Source organism: Antrostomus carolinensis, unplaced genomic scaffold, assembly GCF_000700745.2.
Source record: "Antrostomus carolinensis isolate BGI_N321 unplaced genomic scaffold, ASM70074v2 scaffold3705, whole genome shotgun sequence".
NCBI lineage: Eukaryota > Metazoa > Chordata > Aves > Caprimulgiformes > Caprimulgidae > Antrostomus > Antrostomus carolinensis.
In genome coordinates, this window is record NW_010314061.1 from 4,649 (window position 1) to 25,466 (window position 20,818).

At 40.5% G+C, this 20,818-nt stretch overlaps 2 protein-coding genes across 2 annotated transcripts in view; one reads left to right on the plus strand and one right to left on the minus strand.

The window, feature by feature from the left end:
- LOC104524566 (zinc finger protein DZIP1) overlaps positions 1-9,707 on the plus strand; it is a gene marked incomplete at its 5' end in the record, with an annotated part of 12,214 nt that extends 2,507 nt beyond the window's left edge. Inside the window, 8 exons of the mRNA XM_010167490.2 lie at positions 614-759; positions 1,089-1,281; positions 1,638-1,767; positions 1,959-2,009; positions 3,098-3,300; positions 3,664-3,794; positions 8,710-8,881; positions 9,575-9,707. Coding sequence (XP_010165792.2) covers positions 614-759; positions 1,089-1,281; positions 1,638-1,767; positions 1,959-2,009; positions 3,098-3,300; positions 3,664-3,794; positions 8,710-8,881; positions 9,575-9,657 — 1,109 coding nt within the window. The remainder of the gene's footprint in view (positions 1-613; positions 760-1,088; positions 1,282-1,637; positions 1,768-1,958; positions 2,010-3,097; positions 3,301-3,663; positions 3,795-8,709; positions 8,882-9,574) is intronic.
- A 1,884-nt stretch (positions 9,708-11,591) lies between these two features.
- Positions 11,592-20,119, minus strand: CLDN10 (claudin 10). Its single transcript, XM_010167491.2, has 4 exons — positions 19,959-20,119; positions 19,713-19,794; positions 13,048-13,155; positions 11,592-11,959 (listed from the first exon to the last, which is right to left on the minus strand). The coding sequence occupies exons 1-4, from the start codon at positions 20,092-20,094 to the stop codon at positions 11,845-11,847; spliced, it is 441 nt and encodes a 146-aa protein (XP_010165793.2). The 5' UTR covers positions 20,095-20,119; the 3' UTR covers positions 11,592-11,844.
- Between the last annotated feature and the right edge of the window lie 699 nt (positions 20,120-20,818).

Genomic DNA, 20,818 nt, shown 5'->3' on the forward strand with positions numbered 1-20,818 from the left:
ACGCTGAACTCTGTCCTTGAAAGAGTTTTGAAGATAAATATTATCCATCATATATATTCTGTGAAATGATCTGCCTCAGACTAAGGTTTGTCTTTACCAAGGCTTTTGAAAGTCACCTTTCCAAAGATTTGATTTCAGTAGGTGTTTTTTATCAGAGAACATTACATTGTTTGAAGCTTTTCTTGAAAGTTTTGCATATTCCTGCTCTAAGTCCTGCTAGAGTTCAGCTTTGATTTGAAATACCACTTTTAGAGACCTTCTCATCAGAAGATAGTCTTTCTTTATCGGAAGTTTCCAAGTGCAGTTCTAAAAGTAAAGATCTTTGTTGTTAAATATTCAGGCATATATCTTCACAGTGATTCTGTAACAAGAAAAATGAAAAGATACTTATGATGGTGAGTGCGAGGTGCTGACTTACAGTTTCCAAGTGAGCTGACTTTTGTAAGCTAGCCCAGGATTTTAAAAACAGTGCAACTCCGTGTAGACAAAAAGTGCATATGTATGTCTATGGTGTTTCTAAAACATGCATGCATCAGTGCAATTTTTAATTGTCTCGCGTACAGCAGATTTTTTTCGACTGTCTCTTAAGTGCATTTTTCCATTCTTATTTCAGAAATTGAGAAAGTTGATCATATAACAGGTAGAAGCAACCACTATTTAATAAATGCTTTGAAGACTGATCCGTCTTTAACTAAAGAATTACGAGTTGTTTTGGAGCAAGCCCTGGAGGAGAAGCTGGAATCCTTGGGAATTAAAGCAGTAAGATTATTTTGAGTTATTTAAAAGAGAGGTAATCTTTGTCCCACTTCTTTGCTATTCTCTTTCATTCCTGTACCACAATTGTCAATCTATAAAATCCAAAGCTAAATTTCTACACGTTATAAATAAGTGTAATTCATGACCCTGAGGGATTGCCCATGAAATTAGGGTTGTGGAGGATATGGCTACACCTGTGAGCAGCATTACCAACTTTTGTGCTTTTTCTACAAGTTTTGTGATATTTGAAGTTTAAAAGAGTGCATATGATTGTAGGATATAAATCCCAGAAATAATAGCCCCCGTGTTTACACTACAATTTGTTTCCTTAGGGTGTTCGTGGTATCCCAAACGATCGCTTAAATAAAATTTTGCGTGCTATTGAATCTGCTAGAGAAAGCAAACAGAAGCAAGAGCCTGACATGCAGCGAATTCGAGAGCATCTTGAACGCCAAGTTAGCTTTAGGGTTGAAGAGAAATCATCATCTTGTAATAGACCTGTTTCCTGTCCTCAGCTTCCTTCAGGTTAAAAACCCCTTTTTTTTTGTTTTCTTACATTTTATAACTGGTACTGATGGTTTTATTTAGAAACATTTCTGTGTAGCTGCTTTCATAATTTTTCATATAAATATTCTATATAGTTATGGCCAACTAAACAGCTTCCCTTAAAGGGTTCTTGACATTGTGTTTAACTGCAGAAATCTTAGCTCCTTTATTGGCAAGATACATGGAAATGCTGAACTGTTCTGAAGAAAAAAAAACAACAAACTTTTTTTCTTCTTTTTTGTAATCTGCAGCAGTGACATCTTTAATTTTGGAAATTAAATATAAAATATACCAAACATTGTTTCTAATAATGAGATAGATAACATCTCTTGTAGATAAACAGAAGTTCAATCAATTGGGAAGTTCCTCATCTGCCACACCACGAAAACCAGTGAAACGGTCTTCAACCACTGTCCGCCCAGCTGAGCCACGAACAGTCATTGCTGAGAATACATCTACGCCAAAGTAAGAGATGCTACTCTCATAGTACTCATGCCTCAGGTAACAATCCTGTGGGTTAGGGGTTTTGTGACTAATGTGAACATTTGCTGCTAGTATTGTAAGAACTGAGCAAAGAATTTGCATTACTTCTATATCAGCTTTATACTTGTTTAGTTGACTGCCAGTCTAGGAATAACTTGTCATGTTATTTTTAGATCCAGGAAGCTTTTTGGAAATGGAGTTTCCAGAAAGACACCTAGCATCACGTATGTTTTTTTCCCTTGTATTTTTAAAGAAAACATTGTTGATGACTGAATATTCACATGCTTGAGTCTGTTATTATAATCCATGAAAGATAGTGCATTCTCCTTTCAGCAGATGTATTCTTTATTGTGAACTAGAGAGGGCCATTCAACAAAATCAGGTAGTAGCACTTCCTTTAGTTTCATTCTTAGGTGCTTTTTATGAGCCAGTTAAAAGCATTTAAAGACTTTGGTGACCTAATTTTTTCAGTTTATTGGTATTTTCTTACTATGACCAAGATTAAACACAATATTCCAGTTTCCACTCACATCAGGTAATAACCTGCACTGAAAAATTCCTAAATTATTTTAATCTAACAGAATATCAGAACAGGCTATCTGTGGTGCAGATTCCTTGACTGAACTTTGCTCTCCCTGCTGATCCTTGAAAGCCTGTCTTTGTGTGCCTGGCAAGACTTGATATATGTTGGTCTGTTGTTTTGTAAAGATAGTTGCATAGATGGAAATAATCATGTCTATGCGAGAGATCATTTTGTGAAAACTTTCTGAGTTTACTTAGCAGCATGAGAGATTCCGGGGAGATCTTATAGCGGCCTTCCAATACCTGAAGGGGGCCTACAGGAAAGCTGGGGAAGGACTTTTCATAAGGGCAGTTAATGACAAAACAAGGAGAAATGGGTTTAAGCTGGAAGAGGATAGGTTTAGATTAGGTATTAGGAAGAAATTCTTCACTGTGAGGGTGGTGAGACACTGGAACAGGTTGCCCAAGGAAGTTGTGGATGCCCCCTCCCTGGAAGTGTTTAAGGCCAGGCTGGATGAGGCTCTGAGCAACCTGGTCTAGTGGAAGGTGTCCCTGCTGATGGCAGGGGGGTTGGAACTAGATGATCTTTAAGGTCCCTTACAATCCAAACCATTCTAAGATTCTATGATTTCTTTTAAATAGTTGCATGGATAGTTAGAATTTATGGGAGCTCCTGTTTTTTCATGTAAGAAAAAAACACATGTTGTTGGAAAGGAAAATACAAGGAAGCTTAAATATGTGTATACCAATGCACCCAGTAAGTCCTCAGGTTGTATGTGTTTTTGCTTAGAACTCCACCATTCAGTTCAGAGGAAGAAGCAGATGAAGATGATCTCAAACAGTCTTACGTATCACCAAAATCATTGCAAAAACAGGCAAAAACATCAAGCAGCACAGTCAGTGCTTTTCAGAAGGCTTCTGGCAAAAGTGATATAGATGGGATGGAGGAAAGTGAAACTGAAGAAAAAGGAACACTTACCAAAACTTCAAAAGGTTTTTTCACTACTTTTGTACATGCATGTTGTAACAGCTGTGCACGATTTTGTATTTCCTGGTAATATTTCTATGTTAGAAAACATGATGAAGGCAGATTGTCGAGTCTTGAGTGTATGTATTTTTGTGTGTAGTTTATGTTTTTGCTAATATGTTTATATTAATATAGTGCTTAGATATGTCAGTTAAATTAATAACACTTAAATGTGTATTATGCTGTTTTATATAAATGCAGAAAAAGAGACAGTCTCTGCCTCAGAGTCTTCTTTTAGCTATTTTTACTGTTTGGAAGATTTCTAGAGGTTTTACAGTAAAGTTTCTTGTGAATGAAAATTGTCAATATAAATATTTTATTAACTTTAGGAACAGTTATTCAAAAACTCACTGAGCAAGTTGGAAAAAGTCTTTCTAACCATGGAAATAAGAACAAACCCGCTGGAGGGATTAATGTCGCACAGGCGTTTATTAAGAAAGAAGAGGTGCAAGAACTGAAGGTATCACTTTTAATAGCCATTATTATTTCATTAAGTAATTGAACTAGATATGTTTCTATCACTTTTTTTTTTTTCATGCTGAAACCATCTCGATGCAGTGAGTGAAGAGCTTAATTCTCAAAGACAGTTTTGGAATTGCAGCAAAATAGTCTTTTTGGGTACAGCTGCACTGGTATATAGAAAAATTGCTAGTGAGGGAGTTATGGCAAATGATTTCTTCATCCACACTACTTATTAGCTTATACCATGACTGTATTGGATCACTACAGATAGCCTGAAGTTTGGGCACAATTGGTATCATTTATATCTCCTATTCTAGCAGCATAGAGAGAGCCCTTCTGTAGTATCTTGTTTCCAAGTATCTTGTTTTGATGGAGGAAAAAATGAATTTGCTTATCTAATATTTTAAAATATTTTTATTTCTAGAGCTTTATCTGATATGGAACTTTTAAAAACATTTTAATGACAGGAAAAATTCAGTTTCTGAGTATGGTCTTTGTTCTGCTGCATCTACTTACAACATATACTGTTTTCAGACTACCTCAGATACATCACTGATGTCTGTACATTGAATATGGCACGTGTTCACAATCAGAATACTAATACCACTTATTCTTTACCCCTCAGGCTCCTAAGGTTTCAGTCTTCCCCTCAGTTTAGAGTTCTATAATTGGTAAAACACTTTCATGCAAATTGAGCTTTGCCTGAACAGTTTTTTAAAAAGAAGAAAAATTACCACAAATCGGAAGTCAACAGCAAATAGTGCTGATTCTTTCAGTTTTAGTAGTTGTTATTAGATTGAAGTAGATAGCCAGATACTAGTGCTAGCATTCAAGAGAACATTTTTTCACTAAATAAACAAATAATAATTACTGAAAATCCTGTTATCCATAATAAAACTGATACCTTAGGGCTTCCTGACTTAACAGTTAAATCTGAAATTTATTACTCCTCCCAGAAACAGTGACACTTCTGTTTCACTTTCCAGAAAGGGGTGATTATCTTAGTCAACTTCAGCTGTAATGGTAGGTTAGGCAATGGTAGGCAATTAAAGCCACCACATTTAGCCTGTGTGGTTTTAATTGCCACTCATGACACCTAACTTGTCCACTGACTGTGTGGAACTGCAAATCGAACCACTCTCAAAATTATCAACTCAGACATGACTATTCCAGTGTAATTTTCTGTCCAAATGTTACTTTCAAATTCTCTGCAATGTCAGATAATACAAGACAGTAAAATGTTCACAGTTAAATTGAGGGGAAGTTACATTTTGTAAAGATCTACAGATGGTTGTCCACTGTGTTAGGTAATTTCAGCTTCAAGAGCAAAAAGCTGTAGCAAAATAAGCCTTAAAATCTGTGTTTTAAAGATACCTAAGTGTTCACTGGTAACCTCTCTTCCTGCATCTCTCAAGCCTCTGAACTTCAAGGCAGGGACTGAGGGAATGAATTCCCTCCCATTGTAGGAGAAGATCAGGTTCAAGACCACCAGAAGACCCTGAATATACCTAAGTCCATGGGAACTGATGAGATGCTGCCCAGGGTCCTAAGGAAATTGGCTGATGTAGTAGCCAAGCCACTCTCCATTGTATTTGAAAAGTCGTGGCAGTCAGGCAAAGTTAAAAATGGTAAAAAGGAGGACCTTGGGAACTACCAACCAGTCAGCCTCCCCTCTGTGCCTGGGAGGATTGTGGAACAGATCCTCCTGGATCTGTTGTCAAAACATATAGAAGACAGGGAGGTGATTAGAAACAGACAACATGGCTTCACCAAGGCAAATCATGCCTGACTAGTCTGGTGGCCTTCTACGATGGAGTGACTGCATCAGTGGACAAGGGAAGAGCTACAGATGTCAGCTACCTGGACTCTGTAAGGCATTTGATACTGTCCCCCACAACATTCTAACCTCTAAATTGGAGACATATGGGTTTGACTGATGGACTGTTAGATGGGTAAGGAACTAGATGGATGCCATGTCCAAGAAGTTATGCTCAACGGCTCAATTCCAAGTGGAAACCGGTAAAGAGTGGTGTTCCTCAAGGGTCTGTATTAGGACCAGTACTGTTCAATATTTTTATTAATGACATAGTGGGATTGAGTGCACCCTCAGCAGTTTTGCAGATGACACCAAGCTGAGTGGTACAGTTGGCACATCTGAGGGAAGGGATGCCATCCAGAGGAACCTTGACAGGCTTGAAGAGTGTGCCCAGGTGAACCTCATGAAGTTCAACAAAGCCAAGTGCAAGGTCCTGAACCTGGGTTGGGGTAATTGCCAATATCAATACAGACTGGGGCGTTAATGCATTGAGAGCATCCCTGTGGAGAAGGCCTTGGGGGTTCTGGTGGATGAAAAATTGGACATAAGCCGGCAATGTGCGCTTGCAGCCCAGAAAGACGATCACATCCTGGGCTGCATAAAAAGAAGTGTGCCCAGCAGGTTGAGGGAGGTGATACTGCCCATCTACTCCGCTCTTGTGAGACTCCACCTGGAGTACTGTGTCCAGTTCTGGGGCCCCCAACACAAGAAGGACATGGACCTACTGGAGTGAGTCCAGAGGAGGTCACGAGGATGATCCGAGGGCTGGAGCACCTCTCCTACAAGGACAGACTGAGAGAGTTGGGGCTGTTCAGCCTGGAGAAGAGAAGGCTCCAGAGAGACCTGATTGCAGCCTTTCAAAATACAAAGGTGGCTTATAAGAAAGACAGACTTGTTACCAAGGCCTTCAGTGACAGGACAAGGGGCAATGGTTTTCAACTGAGGGTAGATTTAGATTGGATATAAGGAGGTGAGGGTGGTCAGACACTGGCACAGGTTGCCCAAGGAAGCTGTGGATGCCCCCTCCCTGGAAGTGTTCAAGGTCAAGTTCGACAGGGCTTTGAGCAACCTGGTCTAGTGAAAGATGTCCCTGCCCATGGCAGTGGGGTTGGACTAGATGATTTCTAAAGCTCCTTTCCAAGCCAAACCATTCCATGAACAATATTTTTGCTGTAATTCATTTAGAATACGCGGTGTCCCTGATGTATTAACACAGTGACGTGTTGCTGCATGGACGTGATGAGTTGGAAGTGAGTTTATGAAGCCAGGGCAGGTGTTGCTCCTCTGTTTCTGTAATCTTTACAGAACAACACACCATCTTGTATTCATTGCTAATTATATATGAATGTGCATATATTCATGTCCATATTTGTATGTTTAAATGTAGACATATAGTTCAGGTTAATTCTTTAAATTCTATGTGGCATTTTCAAAGGTACCCAAAGACATAAGCACAAAGTGCCATTGCAATGATGTTTTCTCTGAAAATCCAAATTTTTTTATTGCCTTAAATACCTGTAGCTGCTAATGGTCGTTCTCAAAACCCACAGTCCCATCAAACCTTTATAATGCATCCCATTGCCATATGTTTTATAAAGGTTGTGTCTCACAGAAGTTACTTCAGAAACATCTTAGTGAAAATTAATTTTGTGCTTACCTGCAGCTGTATTACCTGAGTTCACCTGCACCAGACATTGTATGGGTTATGGTATTTCTTTGGAGTAAGTCTTTGAGTTAATAAAACTGCAGAGCAGTTTTGATGGGTGCTGTGCATTTACACTTGACCAAAATTGAATTCTGTTTGAAGTTGACATTTTTCTCTTCATTTTGTACTTTAAAAATCAGTTGAGACTTAGTGACTGAGGAAAACTCTTCCTCCAGCATTTCTCAATATGTGACTCTGACTTTCCCATTACTACACCCTCCAAATGTGGATAATTTAAAACAGCAAAATGTTGAAACCTGGTATGTTAATAATACAGCACACTGAGCAGATCTGTCAGTTTTTGAAAAACAGTTTGCAATGTTAAAATTGAATGATGTTGCAAGCCAGAGCGTTACTGCAGCCTCTTCCCTTCTTCCGAGACACACGGCAGGTTCATAGTTGTTGATTTTTCTCTAGTGTGGACATACCTTACATTGTTTTCTAACAGCATCTGAATCTTTCTTCTGTGCAACAGAAGCACAGTCTCTGTCTTACTGTAATAGTGGGACACTGCTGTGAAGCAAGGTTTTAGCTTTGTGAGAAGCCCTCTTTGCTTTGTGCAGTTAAGTTCTCCAGTAACGGCTCGATTCCATTGAACCAGATCTGACTGACAAATAGGGAAATGCTGTAGATCTTCTTCCAAATCTGGATGAAGACACTTAGTTCTCAGGCAGATGAGCTAAGAAAGACCATGGACTCGCTGTCTTCAGGTTCATCTGTTTGACTTGACTCTCATTTTGGGAACTCATTATGCAAATCCACCATGTACATATCAAAATATACTTGTACTTGCTGACAGTGAGTCCTAAGAGGAATACTTTCAACTTTGAGTACCATGTGGGTTTTTTAACTTTCATTATTTAATTTTAATTTTAAATAAATTAGTTTTAAATTCAAAAGGCCTTTATTGCAATATAAATTTTTTTCTAGTGTGAATACAGAATGCTTATCTAGCAAACTAAACTGCCAGCTTGCATGATAACTTGTCATGTCTTTATTTTCATGTAAGTAATACACATTCTAATGCTTAAAGGACTTTCCATCTCATTGGGATAGCTGATATCCCAGAAAGGATGATCCTTTTTAAGTTAGACATGTAATACTTGAAAACACAGGTTTCTGCCAGTTATGAAACTGACAGTTATGAAACTGGCAGAACTTTTAATTTTTATAGTTCCTGACTTAAAAAAAACCCCACCATTTTTAGCTTTAGAACTATAATAGTGAGTTAGTATAATTTAGGTAATTGAATCGAATTGAATTTTAAAACAGTGGTGGTAGATGCCAGTGCATTTTTTTCTTCAGCAGTTTCACATTATTGCACTTGTGGAAGATCTCAGCACAACTTGAATGGACAGAGGGAAAATGCATGTTTTTTCTTCTCCCTATTAGTTCGCAGAAGTTGATGAAGATGACTGGGATATATCATCAGTAGAAGAAGACTTTTTATTAATGAAAGATGATAGAGGCCAGAAGGCATTGACAGTTCAGAAAAATGAGTCAAATGCTGCATCTGTGGTACATGCATGGGGTCTTCCAAAGAAAAGTGTACCAAAGGAGGAAGGTAACGTATTCATATTTCTGCATTATAAGCCTCAAGTGCCTGACACACCTGGAGAAGAACTTGACTATACAACTAATTACACGTTGTAATTCAATATATGGTATTTTATAAGAAAAGAACAAGTAAGAGAAACTTAAATTTGAGATTTTAAAGCATATAGTACTGTCAGGCTTCAACCTTGTCTTAAAAATTAATTATCCAGGATTTTTTTTTAAGCCCTTCCCAGATTTAAGGGAGGAGGGAAATTTTCTTACTTTGTCTTGAGAATAATAATCAAATTTTGGGTTTGTTTGAGAATCTAAGTGACCTACCAGGTTTAGATAAGTATTTGAGCTACTAGTAAAGTAATAGCTTCAGTCTTGCATAGAACTTACACAGTAGTTTCTAGACCTAACATTTAAACATACTTAAAGGTTAAAGCTGTGTGAGTTACATAAAGATACTTCAGGTTATTGTTAACGGGAAAGTGATGTTGCTTCTGACTGCCTGTACTGTGCATTTGTATTCTGTGACAGAAACAGCCTTCATACTATCAACACTTTTAATTTCCTCACCAGCTGAAATTCTGGACTTCCTGAAGTCCACAGGGGTTTGCTCACATAGTGTGTGATTTTATCTCATAGATACATACAAAGCAAAAATACCCTCAAAATATTATTAGTAATTTTTAATATTTTTTTGTTATTTTAACAGGCCTTCATGAAGCTGATAACACAAGCACGTTAAAAAGCAGCTTAGTCACTGTAACAGATTGGAGTGATTCTTCAGATATTTAACTGCTGCATTCCTGATGGGAGGCACCACTTTTGGGTTCTGTTGGGATTGAAAATATCGTTGACCACATAAAGTGTTTCCTACTCATTCCTCATCTTGGTCATGCAATAACAAGGAGTACTGTTTACAAAGCTCTTGTCTTTCAGTCCTGAATTTGAAACAAGAACGTTCATGTGCACGGTACCGGCCATGTCTGTTTGGAAATTGAGTTAATGCTTCTTTCTCGTGAACTCAGTGTGAAGGTCTCTTTGATTTCACTGAGGTGCAGTTTTTGCCTCTAATGTTTACATTAAAGATTGAAACTGGTCTTGCAAGAAAGTCTGTTAACCAGTGAACAGATTTTACTCCAGAGTATTACTTTATAAAATTTTTAAACGCACATTTTCTTGTATTTTATCATAAATTTTATATAAAATTGTGAACATTTTAAATAAAATATTTCCATGTATTAAAATGTTAAGTTTCTAACATGGTTTACAATAAACACCAGATTAAAAAAAAAATGCCTCAGCTATAAAACTATTTATTATTAAATGCCTCCTATTTTCAGAAGGTTTTTTTTTAATTAGGTTTGAATCTTAAAACATAACATAAAAGCTCAAAAATTGGAAAAAAATTTCAAATGTCAAGCTAAGGTGAGGAAAAGTGCTGACCTGCCATTGTGCAAGTACTTTCATATTTCTGTTTTGTCTGTATTGGCTGTCTTCTTAAAAAGACAGAATGTTTTTTTGATAGAAGTGAAACGCAAAAATAAGGTGAAATAAAAAGAACCTTGAATGGCTTTGTAGTTCTGATGGATTTTAGATGGTATCACGTACAAAAGCTTTTCTATTATACTGTGCCATTAATAAATAGGACTATTCATTTTTTATATTTACACCCTTGTTCCAAAATGAAACTCCAAGGTTCCATCAGTTCAAACCTCAAGACAGACCCGAGTCTGTGTCTAATTTTAGGGTCTCAGTCTAGAGTGTTTTGTGGTTATTCATAATCTCTAATCTCATTTATTGAATCATTGTACAAATATTTCCTCAAAAGCCATTGCATTTCTATGGACAGGTTAGGGGGAAAAAACCAAACAAAAGCAAGCAGTAGCTGAATTTTTGACCCGTTGTAACTAATCTGGGATTGCCTAAAAACTGCTGTGAAGTGTTGCCCGCTTCTATTTGGTCAGCCCTTTGGGAATGTCATTGGCAGAGCAGGCCAGCTGCTATCACCTGGGCTTCTTCCTTCCCTTTCATAGCCCAGTGGCTTGGAGCCATTCTGTAGCCAAAGGTGTCCCAACATCCTGCCCAGTGCAAGGGAACGAAAGCGATGCCCGGGACATGACCCGTCAGTGGCAGGGGCGAGTGCTGCGGCCAGGCAGGAGCCCAGCAGCACAAAGCAAACGCAGAAGGTAGAAACTGGCTCCAGGCCTTCCTTGTCTTGCCCACCACAGACTCCCCACAGGCTGCAGCCTCAACCGTTTCTCTCCCTGTCGTGCATGGAAGTGCTCACCATCATTCAGGCATTCTTACGCCAGGACAGACCCTCTCTAGTGACTTCGTTAACAACTGGCCCTGACTCTCCTTAGTACCTGATTAGTCTGTGCTGCTCCTGCCTCCCCAGATCCCGTCCTTACTTTCACTTCACCCAGTCTCTTCTTATTCCTGCAGCACTGAACTGACCAAGCTGCACGTTCATCCACCCGGCAATGGGATAAGGAGGTAAGAGCCTGCCGATTCCCACTGACTGCCGTCGTCTGGCGCTGCAGGTACAATGTGCTCTGCAATTCCAGTGTCACTGCTAATCGGTGGTGAGACATTTCACACAGTGCCCTGCACAGAGCATGGCTGTTTTGTCCAGTACTGATCCCATTTCAGAAACGGTTGCAATGATGCACCGCAGTCAGTGGGACGTGTGTGAGCTCATTCCCATAAGCAATCGACATACTGAGTTGGTAAATACCCCGTTTATTTTTTTTCAAGAAAGCAACATCAGCTCATGATTTCCAGGTTCAAACTTCACAATACCAACATCTTAAAATACTATATAATAAAATTTACATCAATATGTAAAAAGCTGCAAGTTAATGTTTTAAAAAGTCATTGTCTTAGTGGTAATTACATTGGGGTTGGAGGGGGGGAAATCACTCTACATGAAACATACAAACTCATTTTTCAAACACTTTGCATCTTCCAACAGTACAATTAAACATAAGCATTCTTGTCAAAGTGCTTTGGTGGGGTTTTGTCTTGGACACTGTTGTGGACCTTTGTACGAGCAGACATCACAGATGTGGCTCCATTATATGCATACCCCCTCCTGAAAAGAGAAGAGAATCAACCATTTACAGCTCATCCCACAGACAGCTAACAGCTCTGTATCCAAGCATTACAGCAATAGAAAACTAGAAGCAATGTATAGGGACATATAGGACATATAGGAAGTGGGGTGGGGGACACACCTTCCTTGCCTCTGTGGTCTCATTCTGGTTTGACATTTCCCCTCTGGAATCTCTCTTTGCAATTCACTTCTGCAGAAACTCATATCCCTCGTTCATAGCCAAGCAAATTGGGGCCCCATCATGAAATACTGAGGCTGTGGCAGATCCCAGGTGAACAGTTACTCCCTCCAGCTGCGCCTCTTCATTACTGCCCCTCTTCTGCTGCCGGAGGTCCCACTGCCACCACTGCTCTCCTTTACCTCTCTCTCTTTTGAGCTGATGATTTGTGATTAAATAAGCTTGGGAGATCTCATTGTGGCCTTCCAGTACTTGAAGGGAGCTTATGAACAGGAGGGAGAGTGACTTTTTACATGTGCAGGTAGTGATAGGACAAGGGGAAATGGTTTTGAACTAAGAGGGGGAGATTCAGGTTAGACATTAGGAGGAATTTTTTCACCCAGAGGGTGGTGAGACACTGGCACAGGTTGCCCAGAGAAGTTATGGATGCCCCCTCCCTGGAGGCATTCAAGGTTGGATAAGGCCCCGGGCAGCCTGATCAAGTGGTTGGCAACCCTGTCCACAGCAGTGGGGTTGGAACTAGATGATCTTTAAGGTCCCTTCCAACCCAAATCATTCTGTGATTCTATGATTCTAAGCTCGTCTATTTGCATCTGTAAGGTGACCTGACCACTTATCCTACCTCAATGAATGCATTTTTTTTTCCCAGCTGTAGTAAATTTATCAAGTATATATAATGCAAGTATTTGTTCTGAGTCTTAAGCTTTTCTTAATTACATTAATGATGGACAGAGCATTACCTTTAAATCCCATTATTTTCTTTCATTCACACAATCCTTTTCTGAACCTCACTACAAAGTCTTTTGGAAAAGTAATCAAGCCACATACATATAGTGGGTACAAATGTGCTCGCATTGATTTCTTTCAATAAATACAACTTGTGTTTTACCTTGGAGAATTACTGTTTTCAGCTATTGAGAAGCAGAATATACTGCCACCAATTATGCAGAGTGAAGCTCCAGCCCATCCAATGAACAAAGCTGCTCCTAATTCATACCTACAGGAAGTTAACAAATGGGTTTAACAAAAGAGAACATAAGTTTAACAGTTTTTCCAAATAAATTAACTATTTTTTTCCCCCTGAATACCTTTTCATTGACATGCATGTCATTCATCGCAAAATCAGCAGCTCTGCCGCTCACCCATGGTCTTTCCATTATTTCCCTCTTACTCAGCAGGCAAACTCCATCCCTGCAGTACACTTTGGGAAATGCTCATCCCCCCCGCAGCCAGCCGGATGCCTGGCTTTTCCACATCTCCTCTGGGATTGCTTGGCTGTGGGGTTACATGATTCTTTCATCCATTTACAGTGCACAGCTCCTGTCCCCTTGGACCATTTTAGGTTTGCTCCTGCTGGCTCTCAAGCTGGACTGGGGCTTTCACTGAGACGGTGACTAGAGCTGCTACCTATAACTCTCCCCTCTAGCTCTCAGGCTCTCTCTCCCTTCCTATCCAAAAAATGAGGTTTTTATACATATATATAATATGCCTATGCAATATGCATGCACACACATGCTCAGTGTATGCATATACAGAGACCTTATCGCTCTCCACAACTACCTGAAAGGAGGGCGTAGAGAGGTGGGGGTTGATCTGTTCAACCAAGTAACAAGTGACAGGACAAGAGGAAATGGCCTCAAGTTGCACCAAGGGAGGTTTAAATTGGATATGAGGAAGAATTTATTTACTGAAAGGGTTCTCAGGCATTGGAATGGGTTGCCCAGGGCAGTGGAGGAGTCCCCATCCCTGGAGGGATTTAAGAGATGTGCTGTAGACATAGTGTTGAGGGACATGGTTTAGTCAGGGACTTGTCAGTGTTGGTTCATAATTGGACTTGATGATCTTAAAGGTCTTTTCCAACTGAGGCGATTCTGTGACTCCATGATCCTGTATCTGATATAAGCACATGCATATACAGACGTGCACATACGTGCATGCATATGAAGCTTTGCATGTGTGTACACGTGCACATGCCAGAAACTTTCTGCTTCTTTAGTCCCTGTGTCTGGATTCAGGCTGGAAGACACCATTTCCCTCTGAGCCCTGGGGCACAGCTTCAGGTCACCAACAATAGCCACCCAGGGCAGCCACCATTTGTTTGCAGCCAGAAACTGCTCAGTTTGACTCCAAGAGGAGACGGTGGTGCTTTAGCAGCGTTATAACACAAGGATAAGTCCAGGTTTCTAAAGGAACAGCAGTAAATGAAGGAAAAGAAGGGCGTGAGGAAGACATTCTTTTCCTCTGCCTGCTGGAGCTCAGCGCCCATAACCTGGTCTCTGGAGTTTCAAGACGAGCAATAAGCCATGGCTGCCACTTGTCTGCTCCATTCTCCAGCTCTTTGCCTGAGGTGCCACTCTTCACAACACTTCCAGGATGACCTGCATTAGACTGCAAGCCCAACAGTCTCAAGAGTCTCATACTCCTTACTATTAGGACAGTGTCTTCTGCTACTTCTTCTCTTCTCCAGCTCCTCCTTGAGGAAACATTTCTCTCCTTCTGACTACTAGGATCCTGTGTTGAAAAGACAGGTCCCTGTCCCCCATCTGTCAGGTAGCTGTGCTGTTCAAGCCTTTGTTAGTAAGTTTGTTCATTTATTGTCAGCTCTGGTGTCAGCCAAGTGAAAGCCTCTGCTTGACAGCCTGCCTGTGCAGCTGAAAGACTGTGCAGTTGATTCCATGTCATCAGATCCTGATTTAACATTAGCTGAAATACATAACTGGAAACACCTGTAAACTGGTCTATAAAACTCGTCTTTACAAAGATGACACTGTGGAAACACTCAAAGATTGCCAGTGAGCTCGGACAGCCAGAAAATGATCTAGCAAGCTTCTATAATAGGTCACAAGGGGGTAAACACTGACTGGAGACAAAAAATTGCTTTTCCATGTTTTCTTGAGATTCCACCTAGAGGTAAAGCACAGACTTTTTTTTAAAAAAGTCATCCAGGGAGAAAAAAACACACTTGGGATATCAGTGTCAGTGCTAGATGCTATGGACACCAAGGTTTGTCATTCCTGGCTTGAGAACTTAATGCCAGAAAGAGATGGAGCCATTACAGCTCAGAGGCAGGACACTTTGTGAGACCACACCTGACTCTTCATGGCCCTGCTAGGGCTCTAACTTGTAGGCTTCTTTTTCATTTTCTGTTCACATCATCCTAAGCAGAGTTTTTATTTATCATCCCTTGCTAAAAAAAAGGGTCAGATTCCCCCAAACCTTCTCCATACCCAATGTGGGACTTAGGCACCCAATCCTCACATTAAACTGCTGGAAACCAGAGCTCAGTTGCTGCTCTTTTCACCCTGGAAAACTCTGCACTAAACCCCGTTTGACTTTAAAATCTGCCAAGCATGTAAAGCTTTAATTCTAACTATTCTCATGCTTCCAACCATGTGCTACAGTTTTCACAAGAGTTGAGCAGATTTCTCTCTGTTCAAGGACTGGGGGTTCTCTGATTAGAAGCCGATTTCCACATCAGAACTCATCACCTAGGACCCCATTATAGTCAACACTCAAGAAATACACACAAAGTACACTTCTAAAATATGAATCACACCCTCAAGGCACCTCTTTTAATGAGCTGTAAAAGCAGATCACAGTGACTAACTCCAGTGCGAGGTATCCTAGGGGATCCCTCCATCCCTGCAGGTACTGCCAGAGCACACCTGAGGTACAGAGACCAGGTTTAGGCTCCCCACAAAAGTCAGCACGGACCACCATAGTGCTGGAGAACACAGCAGGACCAAGACCTAGGAAGGCTGTTGCTGCAACAACTTACTTGCCAAGACCACTTGCCTAGAAAGTGAGAGACAAGTTCATTTCCACATTTCCACCTAACAACATTAAATGGTTGGCCAGAGGCTAATGTGAGAGACATAAAGAGACCAACTGCCATCTCCCCTCCTGAAGCTCTTCAGTTGTACAGAAAAGAAATCAAGATTACATTAGGTTTAATTGGATAGAAAAGGGTTACCTGGCTGTTGCCTACTAGTTGGGAAAGAAGACATGGGGTCCAGCTCTTGTTCTTGGGATTGGCTGTATTTTTTAAACAACATTTATTACTATAACATGCTCAAGCAGATTGTATATATGGACCCCTCTCAGGTGACTGCCACACAATGAGTTGCAGGGCTGGCCTAAGGGGTCTTTCCTCCACATCTTTAAACAGATAAAAGACTTTTTGATTTACCTTGGTGTTTATGAGGAAAATTTCAAATTTTCAATTGCATATCAACCTGTGTTATGGCTCCCTGGATCTTATCCAATCCATCTTTTTAGCATGTAAGAAGCCAACCATAACCACCCATCAAAATCCAGTATGTAAGAAAAACCTTACCATGTGAAAAAACCCTTACGTACATTAGTGCCTCCAGAAAAACAGGGGGAAAAAATTAGATAGGCTTTTTTAGAAGAAATTTCTACACTTGTTGGTTTTCCTTTCCCTCTCTATCATTAAAATCTTTGCAGGAAGCACACTCTTCTGCTCTTATAATTCTTGGCTGCAAGAACCAAAGCAGCCACTCTCTGAAATCTCTGGCTGTGTATCTACTGTCTCCAATCAGTGAAATCAACCTGATTAGAGATCACTGGCAGCTCAGCCTGGGGTGGGACACTGATGAAGAGGCTTAGAAGTGATGTCCACTGAGGACTATGAGAATTCAACTGCAGGGAGCTGAAAGTCACCTTCAACTACACTGGCCAAGCAGGCTAAAAGCAGATTTTTTGCTGTTATCCAGGGAAGCAGAACTCAGAGAAAGAAAGAAAGTATAATATCAGTATAGAAGAAAAATATTCTAGTTATTACATACATTAGGATCATGAAGTAAACTTCCAAAAAAACCATTGGAAGCTTCATTAGCCGACTGGATGTCAGCATATGTAAAGGACATACCTAACTACCTATCAAATCAGCACAACTACCCAAGGGAAAGACACATTTTGAACATCTAATTCTTACAACTCTTGGAAAATGAAAAATAGATTCAAATGTAACAATGGGACAGTGGAAAGAGGGCCTGTGTGAACTGTGCATGATCAATTCAGAGAAAAGAAGGCTGAAAGGAAACAATTCGCTATAAAAAAGAATGGGAAACCAGTCAGATAATCTGGATAAACTAACACCATTCATCAGTAAGAATGACCATGATTACAGAGTTTCAAACTGTGGCAAGGGACAAAAAGGATAAAGACTGTAAGAGTTTTATTAAAAGTTGTAAAGTGACAAAATAGATTCCTAAGAGAAGCTGTGGAAACAATGTTAGCAAGATAGCAAAACAGAAGCACAGATTTTCTCCTATTAGAAGTATCTGAAGAAAAGTAAAATCCACCTTGATGGCAAGCACCAAAGCATCCCGTGCTGTCCTCAAGACTCTGTGCGTGTTATTACATAGGGTTAAGCAATTCCTTCAGAACTGTTTTAAACTGGCAATGCAAACTATCACATCGGATGTGAAGTCCAGCCTAAGATTTCTTTCTAAGTAAGGTGAGTTTTAGGGTGTCCCCATGGTGTCCATCGTTCCTCAGTTAGGGACAAAAATTAAAACCAGAAGTCTCTTGACAAGATTTCTTTCTAAGTAAGGTGGGTTTTAGGGTGTCCCCATGGTGCCCATCATTCCTCAGGGACAAAAATTAAAACCAGAAGTCTCTTGAGCAACAGCTTCAGGCAGGTCTCTGAGTCATCCTGCATCCATATATATTCAAGGTGCCTCTTCCAAATGCAGAAGGCTGGAGGAAAATTCCAATTGCACAGATGTTGCTAAACATCTCCTGTCATTCATTTTCCATTGACAGTATCTCAAGCCTGTCTTTGACACCACTAGAATGACTCTAGGAGAGAAATGTGTGGCAAAAGGTGAAAGGTTGAAACCCAAAGCAGCGAAGAGAGAAGAGAAGAGCGAATGCCAAATTTCCACAACATACCTGCAAAGCATATTAAATGCTTCTGCAAGGCATATCAAAGAGTTCAGAGAAGGCAACAAAACACATTACTCCAACATATTTTACATTGGTTGGGAGAGAAAGGAGTTGAATGCCACCATTAGCTTAATCTGACACAAGGTGATTGCATGAGCTACACCGTGCGCAACTCAGATTACAACTTCTGGCTTTCCTCTCTGCCTTTATCTCTGTTGTCGCGATTATGTGTGCACACAGTTGAGCTACGCTGGTTGCTCAGGAAAAAGGTACTTTCTGCAGAGGATGTTTTACTATCTTTATTTCAATATTTAAACCAGACTTCTTATTTGCTCACAGTAAAACTCTGCTGTGGGGTCTGCCTGGTCTTTTACAGCAGAACAGCACAGGAGTATAATGTAGGAAGGGACTTCTGGCAACAACCATGGTATTTTTCACTAGGAACAGTAAGCCTGATGAATAATTAACTTCTGGCTATATAGCCAGACTCCATTTTCTTCACAGTACCTCACATTCTTGTTTCTTTTGGAGGCCCCTGGATCCTGTCCTCACCATATCAAACAAGCAAAACCTATAGCAGAATTATGGAGGAAACTGATATGAACTTGTTCTCAAGAAGCAGTGTCAGCCCTGCCATGAACATGGATCCAGTTAATGTCATTTATTCAAACTATTTTCTTTCTATCAAGAAGAAACAGAGAAGGTCAGGGTTCCTTACAGAGACCTTACTTGGGTCTCAGGGAAATTTATACCTAATGGTTAACATATTCTGGAAATACCACCAAGAAAACTTTGAAATCCTTGTCTTTGAAGATAACTTTACATTACTTAAGAAGCTAAAACAAGAAAGTTTAATTGGTATAATTTAGAGCCAATGTTTTCAGACTTGGTAGATAAGATGTGAAACCAGATTCCAAGCACTGGTTCATGAATTGTTGCTTTTGTAGGTCCTGAGAACTTGCACAGCTTTAAAGGGAGTATTTAGGGATGCTCATTATTTCTTGCATGGATCCTGCAATTCTATAAACACTCGTTCCCTTAAATTAAATTACATGTACAGTCAAAGCATTTATCCTAGTGTGTGTGTCATCATGGGTTATGATAAGGTTTATGATCCAAATTTCAAATCTGGATTTGAAAATCTGTCAGCAAAACGTCCACAGAGCCTGCAGAAATCTGTCCTCAAGAGGAGTCAAGACTGTGCAGTGCTCGACACCTTTATGGAAACCATCTTCTATCAAAAGCTTAAGGAAATGATTTTGTTCCTTTCGTATTGAACGATGTGCCTAATGAGTGCCTCTGTCTTGTGAAACCCTTTTGCTGCATCTCTGATAGAAACACAAGCTTCACTCCTGATTAATCCCATTTGCTCTGTGGCAGGCAGAGGAGAACCCTGCCGAGCCGCGATAAGCCTGGGCACAAAGATTACAGAGCAATCACTGTATGAGGAGGTGTTCGTTCATTAAATTTCAGCACACGGTTACCCCAGTTGTAAAATATGATTAAATAAAACTGCAGCCCACTCTCTTTCTCTGCCCAACAGGAGAAGCATCTGCTCTCTGTCTAAATGGCCTCTGCTGCACAGTATGAAACTTAAGGTCTACTTCTTTGAGAGATTTATGGGTATAGGAAAGTACTTACTTTTGTGCAACAAAAGAAGGATCAAAGAACTCAGACGTAATCCTGTTTGCATACAGGGAACAACTAGTCATAGAGCACAACCCTGAAAAGCATAAGACAAACCATTCAGTGGAGCCAGCAGAAGAGCTTTGGGCCTGACCCTGAAGCCAATGCAGTCATGGAGAATTGTGTGCAGACTTCTGAGGAAAAGAAGCAGCTCTGGTATGACTTCAAATACGCAGACTTAGAGAAATAAGATATATTTACCAGAAAGTATGAAAATCAGTCCAGCTAAACAAGCTATTTTTGCTTTTGTCTGATCGGAGCCTCCAACTTTTGTACACTTCATCCCAACCAGTCCAAAAACGGCACCGAAGAAGCCCAGGCAGACAGCAGAGATCATCAGTCCTCTGCAGGCTTGGATGTAACCTGCGGTGAGAAAGAGTAAGGGTAACGTGAGAACTGGGACCACAACAGGTTTTGCTGTAGCTCCTCTCCCTCTGTGCAAAGTTAGGCATTCACTATTGCAAACCAAATCAGACCTTGGCTGGAGTAATGTCACCTTACCATTGAGTGTATTCTCCTAGGGGATGTATGCCCTTCACGGGGCATCATCACCTGAGCCCAGCTCATAAGAAACATACTATGGCATTCAGAGCTGCAAAAAATAATCCCGTAGCACTGGGTACCGTAGCTGCAAGAGGTTGTACCCGTGAGCTTTTGAAGAGCAACTCTCCATGGTCTGCACAGCCATTGTCACAGGTTGTAGAGCCACTCCTTGAGCACAAAGCAAACCTTCCATGTCAGTCTTGTTGTGCAGGTGTGTCGCAGATGCAATACGACTGGCAGCAGGTTGGCAGCACTGACCCTGACTGATTTTGACCCGCCAAGAAGGCCCTCATTCTGCAAGGAAGTCAAACATGTGCTCAGCTTCATGGACTGCAGCAGCCCTTGGAGATAAAACAAAACACTGTCATGTCACATCCCTGGAAACATTCAAGGTCAGGCTGGACGGGGCTCTGAGCAACCTGATCCAGTTGAAGATGTCCCTGCTGACTGCAGGAGGGTGGGACTAGACGACCTTTAAAGGTCCCTTCCAACCCAAACCATTTTATGATTGTATGTTT

Coding starts and splice junctions, on each gene's coding strand:
- CLDN10 (XM_010167491.2), bottom strand. CDS start 20,094: ATGATCTCTGCTGTCTGCCTGGGCTTCTTCGGTGCCGTTTTTGGACTG. Junction 19,795..19,958: donor ACTGATTTTCATACTTTCTG/GTAAATATATCT, acceptor TATGCTTTTCAG/GGTTGTGCTCTATGACTAGT. Junction 13,156..19,712: donor CCTTCTTTTGTTGCACAAAA/GTAAGTACTTTC, acceptor AACTTCCTGTAG/GTATGAATTAGGAGCAGCTT.